At 51.6% G+C, this 16,518-nt stretch overlaps 1 protein-coding gene across 1 annotated transcript in view; it reads left to right on the forward strand.

The window, feature by feature from the left end:
- gria1a (glutamate receptor, ionotropic, AMPA 1a) overlaps positions 1-16,518 on the forward strand; it is a 69,959-nt gene that overhangs the window by 7,577 nt on the left and 45,864 nt on the right. Inside the window, 1 exon segment of the mRNA XM_064325268.1 lies at positions 14,951-15,190. Coding sequence (XP_064181338.1) covers positions 14,951-15,190 — 240 coding nt within the window.

Here is a 16,518-nt window from a genome sequence, read left to right on the forward strand (position 1 = left end):
GTCACAATGCCCTTCAGTGCAGAAATTACATTACCATAATCTGCCATTGAGTGCAATTACAATGCAGACAGGAAACATAAAAGTGTCTCTATCAGAGCAGGAGAGCGGGGCTCTTTCCAACCCGCCCCCCTGTACGGCTCCGCCCCCCTGTACGGCCCCGCCCCCTGTACAGCTCCGCCCCCCTGTATGGCTCCGCCCCCCTGTACAGCTCCGCCCCCCTGTACGGCTCCGCCTCTGTTCATGGGCTGAGTTTACATTCTGACTGTTTGACAGCGACGCGCTCTTTATCTGTAAAAAGAAAATTGAGGGATTACTGAGGTGCAGAAGGAGTCGTGGCGCCGTTTCCCGCTGCCTGTGTCAGAGCGAAGCAAGCTCAGCCTGTGTCAGAGCTCAGCCACTGCCTGTGTCAGAGTGAAGCACAGCTTAGCCGCTGCCTGTGTCAGAGCGAAGCAGAGCTCAGCCTGTGTCAGAGCTCAGCCACTGCCTGTGTCAGAGTGAACCAGAGCGAAGCCTGTGTCAGAGCGAAGCACAGTTCAGCCTGTGTCAGAGCGAAGCACAGCTCAGCCTGTGTCAGAGTGAAGCAGAGCTCAGCCGTTTGCTGGTTCCTGCTGGAAATGGGAGGCTTGGGGATGTTGGGGGGGTGAGGGGAGAGGGGGTACTGCTGGGTGTTTTTGCTTGGTGTACCGTAATGTGAGGAAACTGACCAATCGCAGCACTCAGACTGCATTATATGCACTGCATTATCAGACTGCATTAGCCCTGATAACGGCCACGATTAACACCAGGATTTCTGCTCCAGAGCCACATTTAGACACAAGTTAAACACCAGAGCAAAATGCATACCACACACACACACTCACACACACATACACACATACATACACACACACACACACACACACACACACATGCATGCTCACTCGTGCACACACACACACACATATGCATGCTCACTCGTGCACACACACACACTCACACACACACACATATGCATGCTCACTCGCACACACACACACACACACACATGCAGGCTCACTCGCACACACACACACACACACATGCATGCTCACACACACACACGCACACTCATACACACACGCATGCTCATATACACACCCACACACACAATCACAAGCACCAATCCACTAAATTGAAGTCAGAATGGCTTCTTTGTCATGCATGTGAAATGCGAGTTTTGGGTCGAGGAGATTCCATCTGCAGCCGCAAATGAGGCAATGCATGCACTGCAGAAGCGCATTAAACGCTGGGTCAGACAGAGCTGCAGAAGCGCATTAAACGCTGGGTCAGACAGCACTGCAGAAGCGCATTAAACGCTGGGTCAGACAGCGCTGCAGAAGCGCATTAAACGCTGGGTCAGACAGAGCTGCAGAAGCGCATTAAACGCTGGGTCAGACAGCGCTGCAGAAGCGCATTAAACGCTGGGTCAGACAGCGCTGCAGAAGCGCATTAAACGCTGGGTCAGACAGCGCTGCAGAAGCGCATTAAACGCTGGGTCAGACAGCCATGCAGAAGCGCATTAAACGCTGGGTCAGACAGCGCTGCAGAAGCGCATTAAACGCTGGGCCAGACAGCCTGCAGAAGCGCATTAAACGCTGGGTCAGACAGCTGCAGAAGCGCATTAAACGCTGGGTCAGACAGAGCTGCATAAGCGCATTAAACGCTGGGTCAGACAGCGCTGCAGAAGCGCATTAAACGCTGGTAGAAGCGCTGCAGAAGCGCACTGGAAGACGCGTGCAGAACGCTCGTGGTCAGACAGCGCTGCAGAAGCGCATTAAACGCTGGGTCAGACAGCGCTGCAGACAGGCCCTGGCAGCCGCGCAGCTGCTTGACTGATTGGTTTGCCAGCGACGCTTCATCGGAAGCATGTAATCTATTATTTATCGTATCATAACTCAACTCATTACTCTGTGGAATTGGTGGGTATAAATATTTATTATTGACTGTGGGAAGGCAGTTTGTGTAAAGAATGGCTTAAAGCAGGTGGGGACTGTCAGTGTTCAGCTGCAGGCAGACAGGAGCTCTCCCAGGCGGCAGAGGCTCATTCTGCAGCTCCATTGATAACAGAGCAGCAGCGCTGGGCTGGGCTGGGCAGGGAGTACTGTACTGGGGCTGGGGGGGGGCGGCAGGAGTACAACTGAGGCTGGGGGGGGGCGGGAGGTACTGGGCTGGGGCGGGGGGGGGGGGGGGGGGGGCGGGGTGGCAGGGAGTACAGTACTGAGGCTGGGGGGGGGGGGGGCTGGCAGGGAGTACTGTACTGGGCTGGGGGGGGGGGTGCAGGGAGTACAGTACTGGGGCTGGGGGGGGCAGGGGGGGCTGGCAGGGAGTACTGTACTGGGGTTGGGGGGGCGGGGGTGCTGGCAGGGAGTAGACAGAGGGACAGATTGACGGATGAACTGAGGGACAGACTGATGGATGGACGGACAGAGGTGCGCTGTAACAGAACAGGAGACCCCCAGTCCTCTCTGGTGAAGTCTCCTGAGGTATGGGGGCTGAGCCTCGCTGGCTCTGTGCTCTGTGGAGGAAGGGGGGGGGGGGCACACATCCCTGGGGAGTTCAGAGAGGAGGGAGGTGGGTGTGTTGCTACAGTGATGAAGCATATCTCAGTACAGCATTGTGAGTTGGTGTGGGCCTGTCTAAGTACAGTGAGGAACTGAGATGTAGGGCTCTGCTCAAAATATTTACACAGCAATACATCATAGCTTAGCTCTTGGCGATCCACGTATTAATTTCTGTAGCCATATGTTTCTGCTTTTAAAAAATTAATTTCTGTGAAACATGCACATTTGTATTATCAGTAAGGTACTGTTCTAAATGCACATATTTAAATGTAAAGCCGTTATTTTGGTAATGCCATCACACAGGCAACCGGGCCTGCATGCCCCTCTGCATCCTGGGCTCATAGGATCCCATGCATATCACGACATGCACTGTATCGAATGCCCAATATCAGGACATGCACTGTGTCGAATGCCCAGTATCAGGACATGCACTGCATCGAATGCCCAGTATCAGGACATGCATTGTGTCGAATGCCCAGTATCAGGACATGCACTGCATCGAATGCCCAGTATCAGGACATGCACTGTGTCGAATGCCCAGTATCAGGACATGCGTTGTATAAACATCCCCATCTCATGACATGTTATTGTCTTGAGACCCCAGTATCACTGTGACCCCCACGTCAGGATACAAACAGTACTGAGACCTCTGTATCAAGATAGGTTCTGTATCACAACACCCATGTCAAGATACACACTGTATCACGACCGCCCATATTGGGATTTGTACACTATCGTGACGCACCCGAGAACACCCAGTCCTTGTGGGCAGGTCTTGGCTCTTGACTTTAATTTGATCATTTTTCTCAGCTTGTATTTGCTTGTTTTTCTTGATTAAAAATCAAACCCTTAATTAATTAGCAGAATGATTCAAACCGGTTGGCAGCTGATTCCTGTTCCTCTCATTATCAGCCATTCCTTTGGACAGAATTACTTTACTTTCACGTCAAAACGTGACGCGGTGTTTGCAGCGATCTGACCGCTGATTTCCTATTTCCTGTTTCCTCTCAGTCATGATGTGCCGTGATTTAGAGATCAATCTGCATGCTTCTAACGTGCATGAACCGTGTACCCCTGCTCTGAATGGGGCTCGTCTGCTAGCCTCTTTCTCCTTCAGAGTTGGTTTGATATGCTGTTAAACCACAATTTATATCTTTATATGAAATCATTGTGCCTGTAATAATTATGTTATTTTCCTAAACAGAACTGAGTGTGAATATTTAAACAGGCAACCTGATCTGACAACAAATAAATCTACCAAATTCTACATTACATAATCCCCGCCCACAACTAAAGGTCACCCCAAATTGGGCTGCACACAGATGAAGATTTGGAAGTAAATGCCAGGGTGATCATTCTGAACAGTGCTGAGAGACAGGGATTTGTACACCAACGTGTCGACATTATTGACACACTTGTAAATCAAACAGAACCAACAGTGAACCTGCTCAGGTAAAATCTGCACCTCTTCTCTTAGTAGCTCTCCAGCTCTTGTGGTCTTAATAATGCTGTGAGATATTGGGAATGTGTCCTGTTGTTGTCGGCTATTGTTAGGTGGTGTGGGTGTGTCTTGCTATTGTGAGGTATCGTGTGTGGGTGTCTTGTTATTGTGGGGTATCGTGTGTGGGTGTCTTGTCATTGTGAGGTATCGTGTGTGGGTGTGGCTTGTTATTGTGATATACTTTGAAGTGGTGGCAGATTGTCTTGCCAATCGAAGTGTGAGGTGGTACTAGGACCTCTCTCTCACTCTGACCACGGCCATGTTTTAATGCGTATGTGGGCGTGGTCTATGAGCTGCAAGGCCACTGGCTGGAAGGACTGCTTTCTCTGCAGTCTCAGCCTATGGGAGCAGCAGTAGGTGCCTGTAGAGGACGTTACCGTGTGAAGAAAGAGATGCTGTATTTCCCTCTTAAGTCATCAGTCAGACCGCTCTACACTGGCCAGAGGCCGTTCCCACCGGACCCAGCAGAGCATTGGCTCTCTGTAATTCTTCTTCGGACCAGATTCCCATGGGATTTCTAAGTTAAAGGTCTAAGTGAACCGTTTGTCAGGTGATTAATAAACTAGCAACAACAGTTAGGAATAGAGCCATTCTCTCTCTCACACTATCTCCTTTTGCTCTCTCTCGCTTTCTCTCTGTCTCTCTCTTTTGCTCTCTCTCTCTATCTCTGTCATTCTCTCTCCATGTGTGAGAATGTGCCTGTGTCCTTAGAGACTAGACTGTCCCCAAACATTAATTCCCAAGCTACCCAAGTCCTCTTTGAATTTCTTTTTCAAAAATTGTTTTTCCAAGACATTTTTGGCCACTCTTCTCATTTATTACATTACATTACAGGCATTTAGCTGACGCTCTTATCCAGAGCGACACAACTTTTTACAGTCAGCCAGGCATTGCAGGACACACTGAGAACAGCGCAGGAACAGCCAGACCACAGGCTCTCAGACACACTGAGAACAGTGCAGGAACAGCCAGACCACAGGCACACTGAGAACAGCACAGGGACAGCCAGGCCACAGGCACACCGAGAACAGTGCAGAACAGCCAGACCACAGGCACACTGAGAACAGCGCAGGAACAGCCAGACCACAGGCACACTGAGAACAGCGCAGGAACAGCCAGACCACAGGCACACTGAGAACAGCGCAGGAACAGCCAGACCACAGGCACACTGAGAACAGCGCAGGAACAGCCAGATCACAGGCTCTCAGACAGGGAGTCTCACACTGACAGGTCATATTAGCCGCCCGCATCATCTAATCAGATTCCCCACAGTTTAATTTGCTCTAATGAAAATGAGTTTCCAGCCTGTCTAAAACCCATCGCCTCGCCTGTCCTACTTTCGTATGTAGGGCATACAAGGATCGCCACGTTTTTTTCTCTTCTGAAAGACTTCGGGACGTTCGTCTCGGAGCAAAATGCTTCTGTGGTTTTCTTTCCTCCTTTAGCGCAAATGTGCCCGGTGCATTCTGGGAAAGGAGGCAGATGTTCCTTCTCTTATGTTGTCCTGGCTGTTTTCAGAGCGGGGGTTTCGCGCCCTGCTCTCAGCACCTGGGCATTACTGAGCGCATATGGGCAGAGAAGGTTCCGGCTCATTACCGCCTACAGGCTCCACTTTCCCGGCTCCGCTCGGAGACTCGGGCGGGGCTCGGAACGCGGGTCCAGCCGCCGTGTTGCCGCGGACAGCAGGGAGCGCCGCGGCCCGCAGCCGGAGGGCCTGGCCGTCTCAATTAGCGGGTTAATTAGCCGTTAACGGCGCTGTGCGGTGTTTCAGCGAGGGGACGGTCCGCGGTCTGCTTCACCTTCCAGTGAAGCAACATCTGCTCCCGCTGCCCCCGAAGACCCTGGCCCTGGCTCGTTTCCAGTGGGAACGTGCGCTAATGTTTGCTAACGTGCGGTAATGTGTGCTAATGTGCGCTAACGTGCGGTAATTGCGCTAACGTGCGCTAACGTGCGGTAATGTGCGCTAACGTGCGCTAACATGTGCGGTAATGTGTGCTAATGTGCGCTAACGTGCGGTAATCTGCGCTAACGTGTGCTAACGTGCGCTAACATGTGCGGTAATGTGCGCTAACGTGTGCTAACGTGCGCTAACATGTGCGGTAATGTGTGCTAATGTGCGCTAACATGTGCTAACGTGCGCGCTAATGCGCGTATCACAGGCTGCTGTGATGCCAGGCCTGCAGGACCAAGCGCTCGGTCTCAGTGTTTATCCACTGAGCGGCCACAGCACTCCAACAGGCTTCACCTCCGACACGCATCACTTCCATACACGTCACCACTGACACGCGTGTCATCTGACAGGCCACACCTCCGCTATTACTGCGCGGTCGGTGAGCCCAGCCTGCGGCGGGCCACTGAAGCTGCTCAGAGTAGCGTCTGCACGGAGGGAGGAGGGGGAATAAGCACTGGTTTATTGCCCCCCCTCGTGGCCACATATCCCCCTCAGGCCCACGCCCCGGGGGCAGAAACCGAGCCGGAGCACCCATGCGGAAGACTCATACGATTCCCCCCCAACCCTCAGCGTCTGCCTGCCGTCTCTCCACAGGGCGAGCGGCGCCGAGCTCTCTGCTGCCATCTACAGCCTGCAGGGTGGCACTGCGGCGAGGGCCAGCTGCAGTCCCCAGGGCACTGGTTTAAACCTCTAAGCCTCTTAAAAAGGGAAGGTGCTCTCAAACAGGCCCCGTGCTCCCGGCTCTCATCGATGCTAATGAACTGTGGCAGGTAGCTTGTTAGCGCTAATGGTTCGCTATCCCAGAACACTGTCAGGAGCCAAGGGCATGGGAGCTCCATTTACCCCTCAGGGGTGTGGCCTACCTGACACTGGGCTGGGTCTGTAATGCTGCTTACCTCCTCTCTCTGTGCCTGTGGGGAGTGCATGACCCCCGACCCCTGAGGCTCAGCGCTGATTGGTTCCTGCCTCTGGCCGGGTGGATTCCTTCAGGGACCCTGTAGGAAATGAGCAGCATTATTGTTAATAATCGCTGCCATTGTGTAAAGAGGCACTATTGACAATAACGGAAGGAAGGTTTTTATTGGAGAAAAAGCAAACATGTGAACACAAAATGGATCCTGACCTGGGAAACAATATATACACTATAAACTATATACTATTCTATAGGCAGGGCTGGCAGCTGGCAGAAACAGTCTCTGTGGTCGTTTAGGACCACAACCATCCATTTGGGCCACATGACTCTGCACTTTAATGGTGCAGTACTCACTGGGGTGAATAGCGCTTTCAATGCTATTGGTCTTGTGACAGTTCCACTGTCCGCAATCAGCAACACATTCCCCCTCTCCCCCCCGGTCCATGATTACTGCCCTCTGGTCCGAGAGCGGTTGCCCCCGGTTACTTGTTTAGGGCCTCTGAAACCCTGGAGCTGCCTCTGTCTATAGGAGCTGGTCTGATAGGGAGGCCTGTTTAATAAGCTGGGCAGCTGCATGTGACTGGTGTAGGGGAATTACGCAGGATTAACTCTGCTGTTCCTGGCACACGGTGAGCTGTGAAGTTTGACGCCACGCTCGGTGTGAATTAAAGAAGCTCAGCTGAGTGTTTAAAGCTTCAGACTGAAATCTAATTCTTACAGTCTGTGGGACATCTTTACCTCGTCACGGTCTCTGGATACGTGCAGCACACAGACCCCAACGCCCTGCAGGGTTTGGGCTGGAGCTGGGGACAGGGAGACCAAAATTTAGATCAAACACAACGGATGCCTGTGTTATAGATTATTATAAATGACCGGCACACCAGAACGTCATTCCCCACTTTCCCCAGTGGTCAGGCTTGGATCGGACAGAAACCTCGAGCAGCAGCTGCAGGTTCAGGCTGTTGCGTCGTCTCATCGTCTGCCCAGGTCTCTGTGTGAAAAACAGGGATGCACTACAGCAGGGCATGAGTGAACAGCAGGGCATGAGTGAACAGCAGGGCATGAGTGAACAGCAGGGGATGAGTGAACAGCAGGGGATGAGTGAACAGCAGGGTGGATGTGAGGGGAGGCAGGGCGGGGGTGGGGGTCATGCAAGGTGGATGTGGGGGGGGGGTGGGGGGCGCGTTTAGATGCAGCTCATGCTCAGACCCCGTTCCCCTGTGCAGAGGCTCCAGCCGGCCCTGGTCCTCCATATTTCCTCCTCCTGGTGAAAATCATTCTGTGATTTACTGTGAGGGCTGTTTATATGCTTAGAAGGCTACTCTATAATACTAGAAAATACAACCTTTGGGGGAAAATGGAAAAAGAATAAAAAGGGATTCCAAGGGGAGCGACATAAAACGCAGTGTCAAAGTAAAGTGCGTTTTACTGCGCAGACGGACTAATCCATCCTCCCTCTGCCCAAAGTCCATAAAGAAGACCTCTAAATATTCACAATACAGCGCTCAGATGGTGAAACACAGTGTGTGCGGATCTGACATTACTCTGACATGGTATAGTGCACTAGGAGCACATGTATGTGTATTTATATGTATTTATATATATATATATATATATACATATATATATATATATATACCATTATAATATTTATGTTATAATAATTATTATAACAAATGTAGAATTTTAATCATTATAATTAGTTCTATGTTACAGCATAATCTTGTTTCAGTTAAAACACCTGTCAAATTGGAAGGCTATCACAAATCCATTTCAGACCCAAAAACAGCCTCGCCTTCTGTGAAATGTTTTGTGAAAGTAAGTGGAGTAAGCCCAGAGTTAGAGGGGGGTGAGTAACCCAGAGGCAGAGGGTGGAGACCGAGGGGAGGTGGAGTAAGCCAGAGGCAGAGGGGTAGCCAGGAGAGGGGGTGGAGTAAGCCCAGAGGCAGAGGGGGTGGAGTAAGCCAGAGGCAGGGTGGAGTAAGCCCAGAGGCAGAGGGGGGTGGAGTAAGCCAGGCAGAGGAGGTGGAGTAGCCAGAGCGAGGGGGGTGGAGTAAGCCCAAGCAGAGGGGGTGGAGTAAGCAGAGCAGAGGGGGGTGGAGTAAGCCCAGAGGCAGAGGGGGGTGGAGTAAGCCCAGAGGCAGAGGGGGGTGGAGTAAGCCCAGAGGCAGAGGGGGGTGGAGTAAGCCCAGAGGCAGAGGGGGGTGGAGTAAGCCCAGAGGCAGAGGGGGTGGAGTAAGCCCAGAGGCAGAGGGGGGTGGAGTAAGCCCAGGGGCAGAGGAGGTGGAGTAAGCCCAGAGGCAGAGGGGGGTGGAGTAAGCCCAGAGGCAGAGGAGGGTGGAGTAAGCCCAGTGTTAGAGGGGATTACAGAGCGGTCCTCTGTGGTCCGCAGAAGGGAGGCTGCAGGCTGGGCGGTTTATGAAGTCACTACGGAGCACCGCTTCATTTAGATTTAGATGGAGGTGAATATTTATTCTCTGGCAGTGCAGCATTGGGCTGATTTTGCACTGAAGAGACCGCAGGCCTGGCTGCAGGGCAGTGTGTGATTTTACTGGATTTATTTATGACAAGTGTGTGTGTGTGTGTGTGTGTGTGTGTGTGTGTGTGTGTGTGTGTGTGTGTGTGTGTGTAGTGTGTGTGTGTGTGTGTGTGTGTGTGCGATACATCCACTGCTCAATAACAGGATGAAACAGGAGCAGGATAGATTGGGTGCTGGGCGTGCAAGCAGAGAGCCTGCAGGCAGCACAGTGGAGAGAGAGAGCTGCTGTAATGTCTGAGGAGCAGGTGCTGCTTCTCACCTTGAATCAGTGAACCAGCTGCGGAGCGACGAGGGAAGATTCAGATATGCAGCTGATTTAGGGGCCTAATGTTACACAGAGTGTCATATGCTTCCAATATAATCTTAATATTTAATATTAAGAAAATTAGATGAGAAATTGTGTGCCGGGGATATTAGATAACTATGTGTGGAGTCGGTTATGTCACAGACTTGTTAGGTGTTCATTAGATGTTGGGTTGTTAGACTTAGATGGGTTGCAGGTGTGTGTAGACTTAGATTGGGGTTCGCAGGGTTCAGATGTTAGATTGGTGGGTTCTGCAGGGTGTGTGCAGACGTTAGATTGGTGGGTTCTGCAGGGCGTATACAGATGTTAGATTGGTGGGTTCTGCAGGGCGTGTGCAGACATAAGATTCGTGGGTTCAGACACGGTCACTGCTGCCCACTGTCTCTGCAGGAGTACCTGCTAGCACATGTCCACACACGATCAGTAATGCATGTGCCAACACACACACGTACACACACACACGCGCATGCGCACACACACAAGCACACAAACAAGAACACACAAATGTACACACACACGCGCGCATGCGCACACACACAAGCACACAAACAAACAAACACACACAGTCTGAGCCATCATTTCTTCCAGTTGCTGTTGTCCAAATGTTTCGACTCCCCACAGAGCAGCAGAAAGAAAGTGTGTGTGTGTGTGTGTGTGTGTGTACGATAAGACCCCACAGAGCAGCTGGGTTTGTGTGTGTTTGTGTGTGTGTGTGTGTGCGCGTGAGTGTGTGTGAGTGTGTGTGCAGGCTAATAATAACAGTATAATGGCCCTGCAGGCAGAGGAACTACTGCTCCACTGAACAAGGTAACCTGATTTTACCTCATTTGGCTGCTCCATTAAGAATGACTATATATAATCATAACCATTATAATTTATTACAAATTACCACTTATTTATGGCTGACCTAGAACTGTCCAATCAGGTTTGGGGGATCTCAGCGGAGATTAGTGTTTACCGCTTCAGAACCCACCGATTCCCAGGAACAGCACGTCCCGCACTGGACAACCTGAGTCACGTACGGCTCTGTGGAGAAATGGACTTATTTTATCCCTGGGACAGGTAGCCCTCCAGGGACGTGCGGGGGACTCGGGGGGGGGGGTTGGGGGGTGGGGGGCGGGGGGTGTCCCGAGAGGGAGTGGAGCGCACTGGGACTGTCGGGCCAGCGTTCAATTCCACGCTCTGCACAAATCGGCACAGCGCGCAAAACACCATCTGGGGTCCCCCCGAAATCCCCAGGGCCCTCGCTAAAGGACCGGGGGGAACAGCGGGCCGGCGCTGAGCGGGACGGAGACCCGAGCGGGCCGCGTGCGGTTTTCAGCGCGAGCGATGCTTCGTCCTCCTCGGGCCCGTCCGGGAGAACGGCCCTTCTGTACACAGCGGGCTGCTCACACTGACCTCTCACCAGGGAGAAACATCTCTAAGGCAGGACGAAGGGAGAGGGAGGACAAACTGTGAGTCGTGCTGAGTAGCAGTTGTGTTGAGTTGTGTTTGTGTTGAGTAGCCATTGAGTAGCAGTTGTGTTGAGTAGTGGTTATGTTGAGTTCTGTTGAGTAGTGGTTATATTGAGTAGCAGTTGTGTTGAGTAGTGGTTATGTTGAGTTGTGCTGAGTAGTGGTTATACTGAGTAGAAGTTGTGCTGAGTGGTGGTTAAACTGAGTAGCGGTTGTGTCGATTTGTGCTGAGTAGTGGTTGTGTTGAGTTGTGCTGAGTAGTGGTTGTGTTGAGTTGTGCTGAGTAGTGGTTGTGTTGAGTTGTGCTGAGTAGCGGAGTACCAATCATGTTGAGTCTGCATAATAACGCAGATGGTCTTGAGGCCACCTGAGACAGGCAGGCAGCTGTCCTCTCAGCATTCCCGCCATCCTGTTAGTGCTAGCGGTGCTCGTTTAGCTTTCCCGCCCTCCTGTTAGTGCTAGGTGTCGTTAGCTTCCGCATCTGTATGCTAGCGCGCTTTTAGCTTTCCCTCCGTATGCTAGCCTGCTCGTTTAGCTTCCGCCTCCTGTAGTGCTAGCGGCCGTTAGCTTCCCCCATCCTGTTAGTGCTACGTCTCGTTTACTGTCCCCTCCTTTGTGCTACGGCTGTTAGCTTCGCATTGTAGCTAGCATCGCTTGTTTAGCTTTCCCGCCATCCTGTTAGTGCTAGCATCGCTTGTTTAGCTTTCCCGCCATCCTGTTAGTGCTAGCATCGCTTGTTTAGCTTTCCCGCCATCCTGTTAGTGCTAGCGGTGCTCGTTTAGCTTTCCCGCCATCCTGTTAGTGCTAGCGCTGCTCGTTTAGCTGTCCCGCCATCCTGTTAGTGCTAGCGGTGCTCGTTTAGCTTTCCCGCCATCCTGTTAGTGCTAGCATCGCTTGTTAGCTTCCGCCACTGTAGGCTAGCACGCTGTTTAGCTTTCCCGCCATCCGAGTGCTAGACGCTGTTGACTTTCCCGCCATCCCGCCTGAGCTTGTGCTGCTTGTTTAGCTTTCCCACTGTAATGCGCTGCTGGTTTGAAGTGGCAGGGCTAAGCAGGAGGAGGGAAAGCTGCCAAAACAGACAGCTGCTGCCGGGTGCTTACCGCCACGCGGGGTCAAGGGGGGGGGGGGGTCGGTCAGAGGCCCCTACCGTCTGACCCCCCCCATCACTAACCGCTCGGCAAAATGAAAACCTCCACAGGCCGCCGTCCTGCTCCTGTCACAGCCGGCTGTCGGGACGGGCCTGAGGACAGCGGGAGTCGCTCTGCTTTGGGCAGCTGCGTGGGGGGGGGGGAGGGGGGGGGGAGCAGGGGGGGGCTGCTCTGCTCGTCTCCGACCTCAGCTTCCTGTACAGAGCAGAGAGAGCACCTGACAGCCAACCGCTGTGACACTTCTAACGCTAATACAAACACTACCGTCTTCACTGGAAACTTCAGTAGAGTTTTACATTCAGGGAGTGGTTACCTGTGCCCCCTTACCTGTGCCTAAAAACATAACTGACTGAATAATCTGCACTTTACCCAGCCCCAGCAGAGCTGCTCACAGGAGGAGGCGTGGCCTAATCAGCCATGTCCTCCAGAGTGGCCACAGCACTCTCCACCCTGTCGGGGGGCGGAGTCCAGTCTGAGGGCAGATTTCACATGGATGTGAAGCACAGAACTCAGAGGTTCAGAGACACGGGTTCGCCCTGCCCAGCACTGTCTGTGGCCTGCTCCCGGCACTGAGCCACGCTGCGCCACGCTTCCCTCCAGACCCCGAGCCCAAGGCTGGGAACAGACTGTAATTTCAATCTGTTTAGTAAATCCGCGGAAAAACGCGGGACCCGCGGCAGACCAGGCAGAAACCCGCCGAGGCCCAGCCAGGGCAAGAGACACGACCTGACAACAAAGCTACGGGGAGGGGCTAAAATAAAATGAGTGAAACTAAACAGATGGTAGACATTTTGGCTCAACAGGAAACTGCGACAAGGTTGGCCTGTGAACCAGAGAATTAGTGTTGCACCGTGCAGAGAGAGAGAGAGAGACAGAGAGAGATGGAGAGAGAGAGAGAGACTGAGAGAGAGGGAGAGAGACAGAGAGAGATGGAGAGAGAGAGAGAGACTGAGAGAGAGGGAGAGAGACAGAGAGATTTTGAGTGGAGAGTCGCTGAAATGTCAGTGAGACTCTGGAGCCTGGTTTAACCTCCTCTCCTCTGAGACTGCCCCCCCCATACAGCAGCACATTAATGCCACTTTCACAAAGACTTGCACTGCATTTATGTCTGAATGGATGTCTCTGTGCTCGGCTTCTCCTGCCTGCCCAGGTTAACACCAGCACTCATCATTCTAACCAATGAAATTGCTGGATATCATTTTTAATGATACTTCCTGTGATTTTCTGTCTGTCCCCTGTGTATTCAGCCTTGTTCATTCTTTTTCACGCTTTGAGGAGCAGCATTGCATTATGGGCCCTGAATTCTGTGAGCTGCTGAATGTATGACTGTTGGACAGGTTCTGCACTCATTGTAGTCAAACTGCTGTTTCCAACAATTGTTGCCCACACTGGAAGACCATTAGAGGTTATACCACAGAGGAAGAAATCTTACGATGACATATACCATAGAGGAAAAAAGCTTATGATGCCATATACCATAGAGGAAGAAAGCTTACAATGCCATATACCGTAGAGGAAGAAAGCTTACAATGCCATATACCATAGAGGAAGAAAGCTTAAGATGCCATATACCAGAGAACATGTGTCATATACCACAGAGGAAGAAAGCTTATGAGCCATATACCACAGAGGAAGAAAGCTTACGATGCCATATACCATAGAGGAAGAAAGCTTACAATGCCATATACCACAGAGGAAGAAAGCTTACAATGCCATATACCATAGAGGAAGAAAGCTTACGATGCCATATACTGTGCAGGAAATAGCCTCACAGCAGCCATTCACAATGACCAGTGCGTAACCCTGGAGTCCATCCCAGACAGAGCGGTGCTAAAAACAGATCGGCTCCAGCAGCGAGGCTGCGTCGCTGTGCACCGGGTCGCTGCATGGCGCATTCCGCCATTCGGATCCTCAAAGCGCCATCTGGCCGAACGTGGCAAACCTGGTTATCAACCGTTTGGGATGTTTCATTCTCTGTATTTCTATTTTTAACGTGCATGGGATGGAGAAATGAAATCACGTTATATAATACACCGATGCTCTTTATCGGAACAAACACATGCTTTTTGGTAGTCTCCTCTGCATAAAGCCAGCTGGAATTATGTAACTCTTTTGAACATATTAATCACTGCAAGTCCTAGTTTTTCCCACTAGGACTATGGAAATCATTGGATCAGTGCAAGAATTAATGAATAACTCACCACTAAGCAGCTTCAGCAAGACAAACTCAAATTATTTCATCAATCATCAAAGCAATAAAATATCTGTGAATTATAGTGGCTGGTTAGCAGCTCAAAATCCAGCTAATGTATGCTAGCTCACAGGCTAATGTATACTAGCGCACAGGCTGAGGTATGCTAGCTCACAAGCCAAGGTGTGCTAGCTCACAGGCTGAGTTATGCTAGCTCACGGGCTGAGGTATGCTAGCCCACAGGCTGAGGAGAAAGACAGAGAGAGACAGACAGAAAGGTTTGTGAGCAGTTCCTTAATTTTTTAACCAGATGTGAGGAATGTCTTCAGGGTCTTGTTAATATCCTGTGCTTTTCTCCCTTCCCTTTCAGTTTGCTCCCAGTTCTCTAAGGGAGTGTACGCCATCATCGGGCTGTACGACAGGAAGACGGTCAACATGCTGATGTCGTTCTGCGGGGCGCTGCACGTGTGCTTCGTCACGCCCAGCTTCCCCATCGAGACGTCCAATCAGTTTGTCATCCAGCTGCGCCCCGAGCTGCAGGACGCCCTGGTGGGCGTCATCGAGTACTACAAGTGGACCAAGTTCGTCTACATCTACAGCTCCGACTCAGGTGAGAGACATTGCACCAGCTTGCTTAGTGTCACCACCCATCATGTCCGAGTTTTAAAGGAGTAAAGGCAGCAAAGACTTTGAAAAGAGCCGAACATTCAGCTTGTGTCAAAGCAGTCGCCCACTCCGTGTCGGAGTGCAGGCCGGGAGGGGGCAGCGCACCTGTCAGGCCGGGAGGGGACAGCGCACCTGTCAGCGCCAGGTGTGCGTTTCCCATCCTCTCCACGGCCGGCTGACCTCAGCCTTCCCATAAGGCCATCTGGCACAGGTGCAGTGCGTGACAGAGCGTGACACACAGTGACAAGCGCCGAGGCTTCTGGGAGCGCGGACGATCCGACAGCCAGCCGCTCGCTCGCCCCCGCTCTCTGCAAACACCCGGACATCCCTCTCTGTGGACTGAGTTATTCAGATCGGTGATTGATAGAGCGGGACTGACGCATCATTGCTGTATTTATCTCCCTGATCTACTCTGTGCCCTGCCGGGGACTTCAGGGTCATTAGCTCCCCCGCCCCCCCCCCAAATGGAAAAGCCCCCTCCTTCAGCAGCTCTATCGCATGCCTCCTGTTGCCTGGATACCACACTGCAGTGTGTCTGGATTATTTTAACCCGCTAAACATCATCCTGATGTGTGTGTGTGAGTGTTTGCACAAATGCTCACATGCATGCACTCAGACACACACGCACGCACACAGGCACACAGGCACACGCACGCACACACACACACACCTGTGGCAGATTTACATGAATAACAATTATGACAGAAGCCCTCACAAATCTTTATGCTCCAACAGAGTGTTCTGGGTGGGAAAAATATGGGGAATTAGTGTTAGTCCGTCCGTGCCAATGCATGCTGGGAAACACAGATCTTCTGGCAGCTGCCATCTTACATAAACCCTCAGCGGTGTCTCATACTGTACTTTCAGTTCTACAATAGCGCTGTGAAACAGTCATAACTCGACTATTATAAAAAAAACTATTTTTGAATGCAAAAGATGCCTGGTTTTGGAACTTGTAAACGGGATATTGAATGTTATTATTCATCTGACGCTGGCAGCACCACAGGAATATCGTGTTAGTCACTAATATAGTTATAATTACTCCAGACGCACTGTGCTACTGGTGGCATAAGTCTGAGTCGTCATGGTGACAGGCATTATGGATGTGCTGGATGAGGCTGGTACGGAGACTGTAAATATGATGTGATGTACGGAGCCGATAACATGCGTGCTGTGCTTGTGGCTGCGGTGTAAGTCAGTGTAAGCTTCATGACAGGGATGTGACTGGCCACTGTGTCAGGGAGAGTAAATGCCATTGTTTATTTTTAGAGA

This window comes from Anguilla rostrata, chromosome 3 (genome assembly GCF_018555375.3).
Source record: "Anguilla rostrata isolate EN2019 chromosome 3, ASM1855537v3, whole genome shotgun sequence".
In the NCBI taxonomy this organism is placed as follows: Eukaryota; Metazoa; Chordata; class Actinopteri; order Anguilliformes; family Anguillidae; genus Anguilla; species Anguilla rostrata.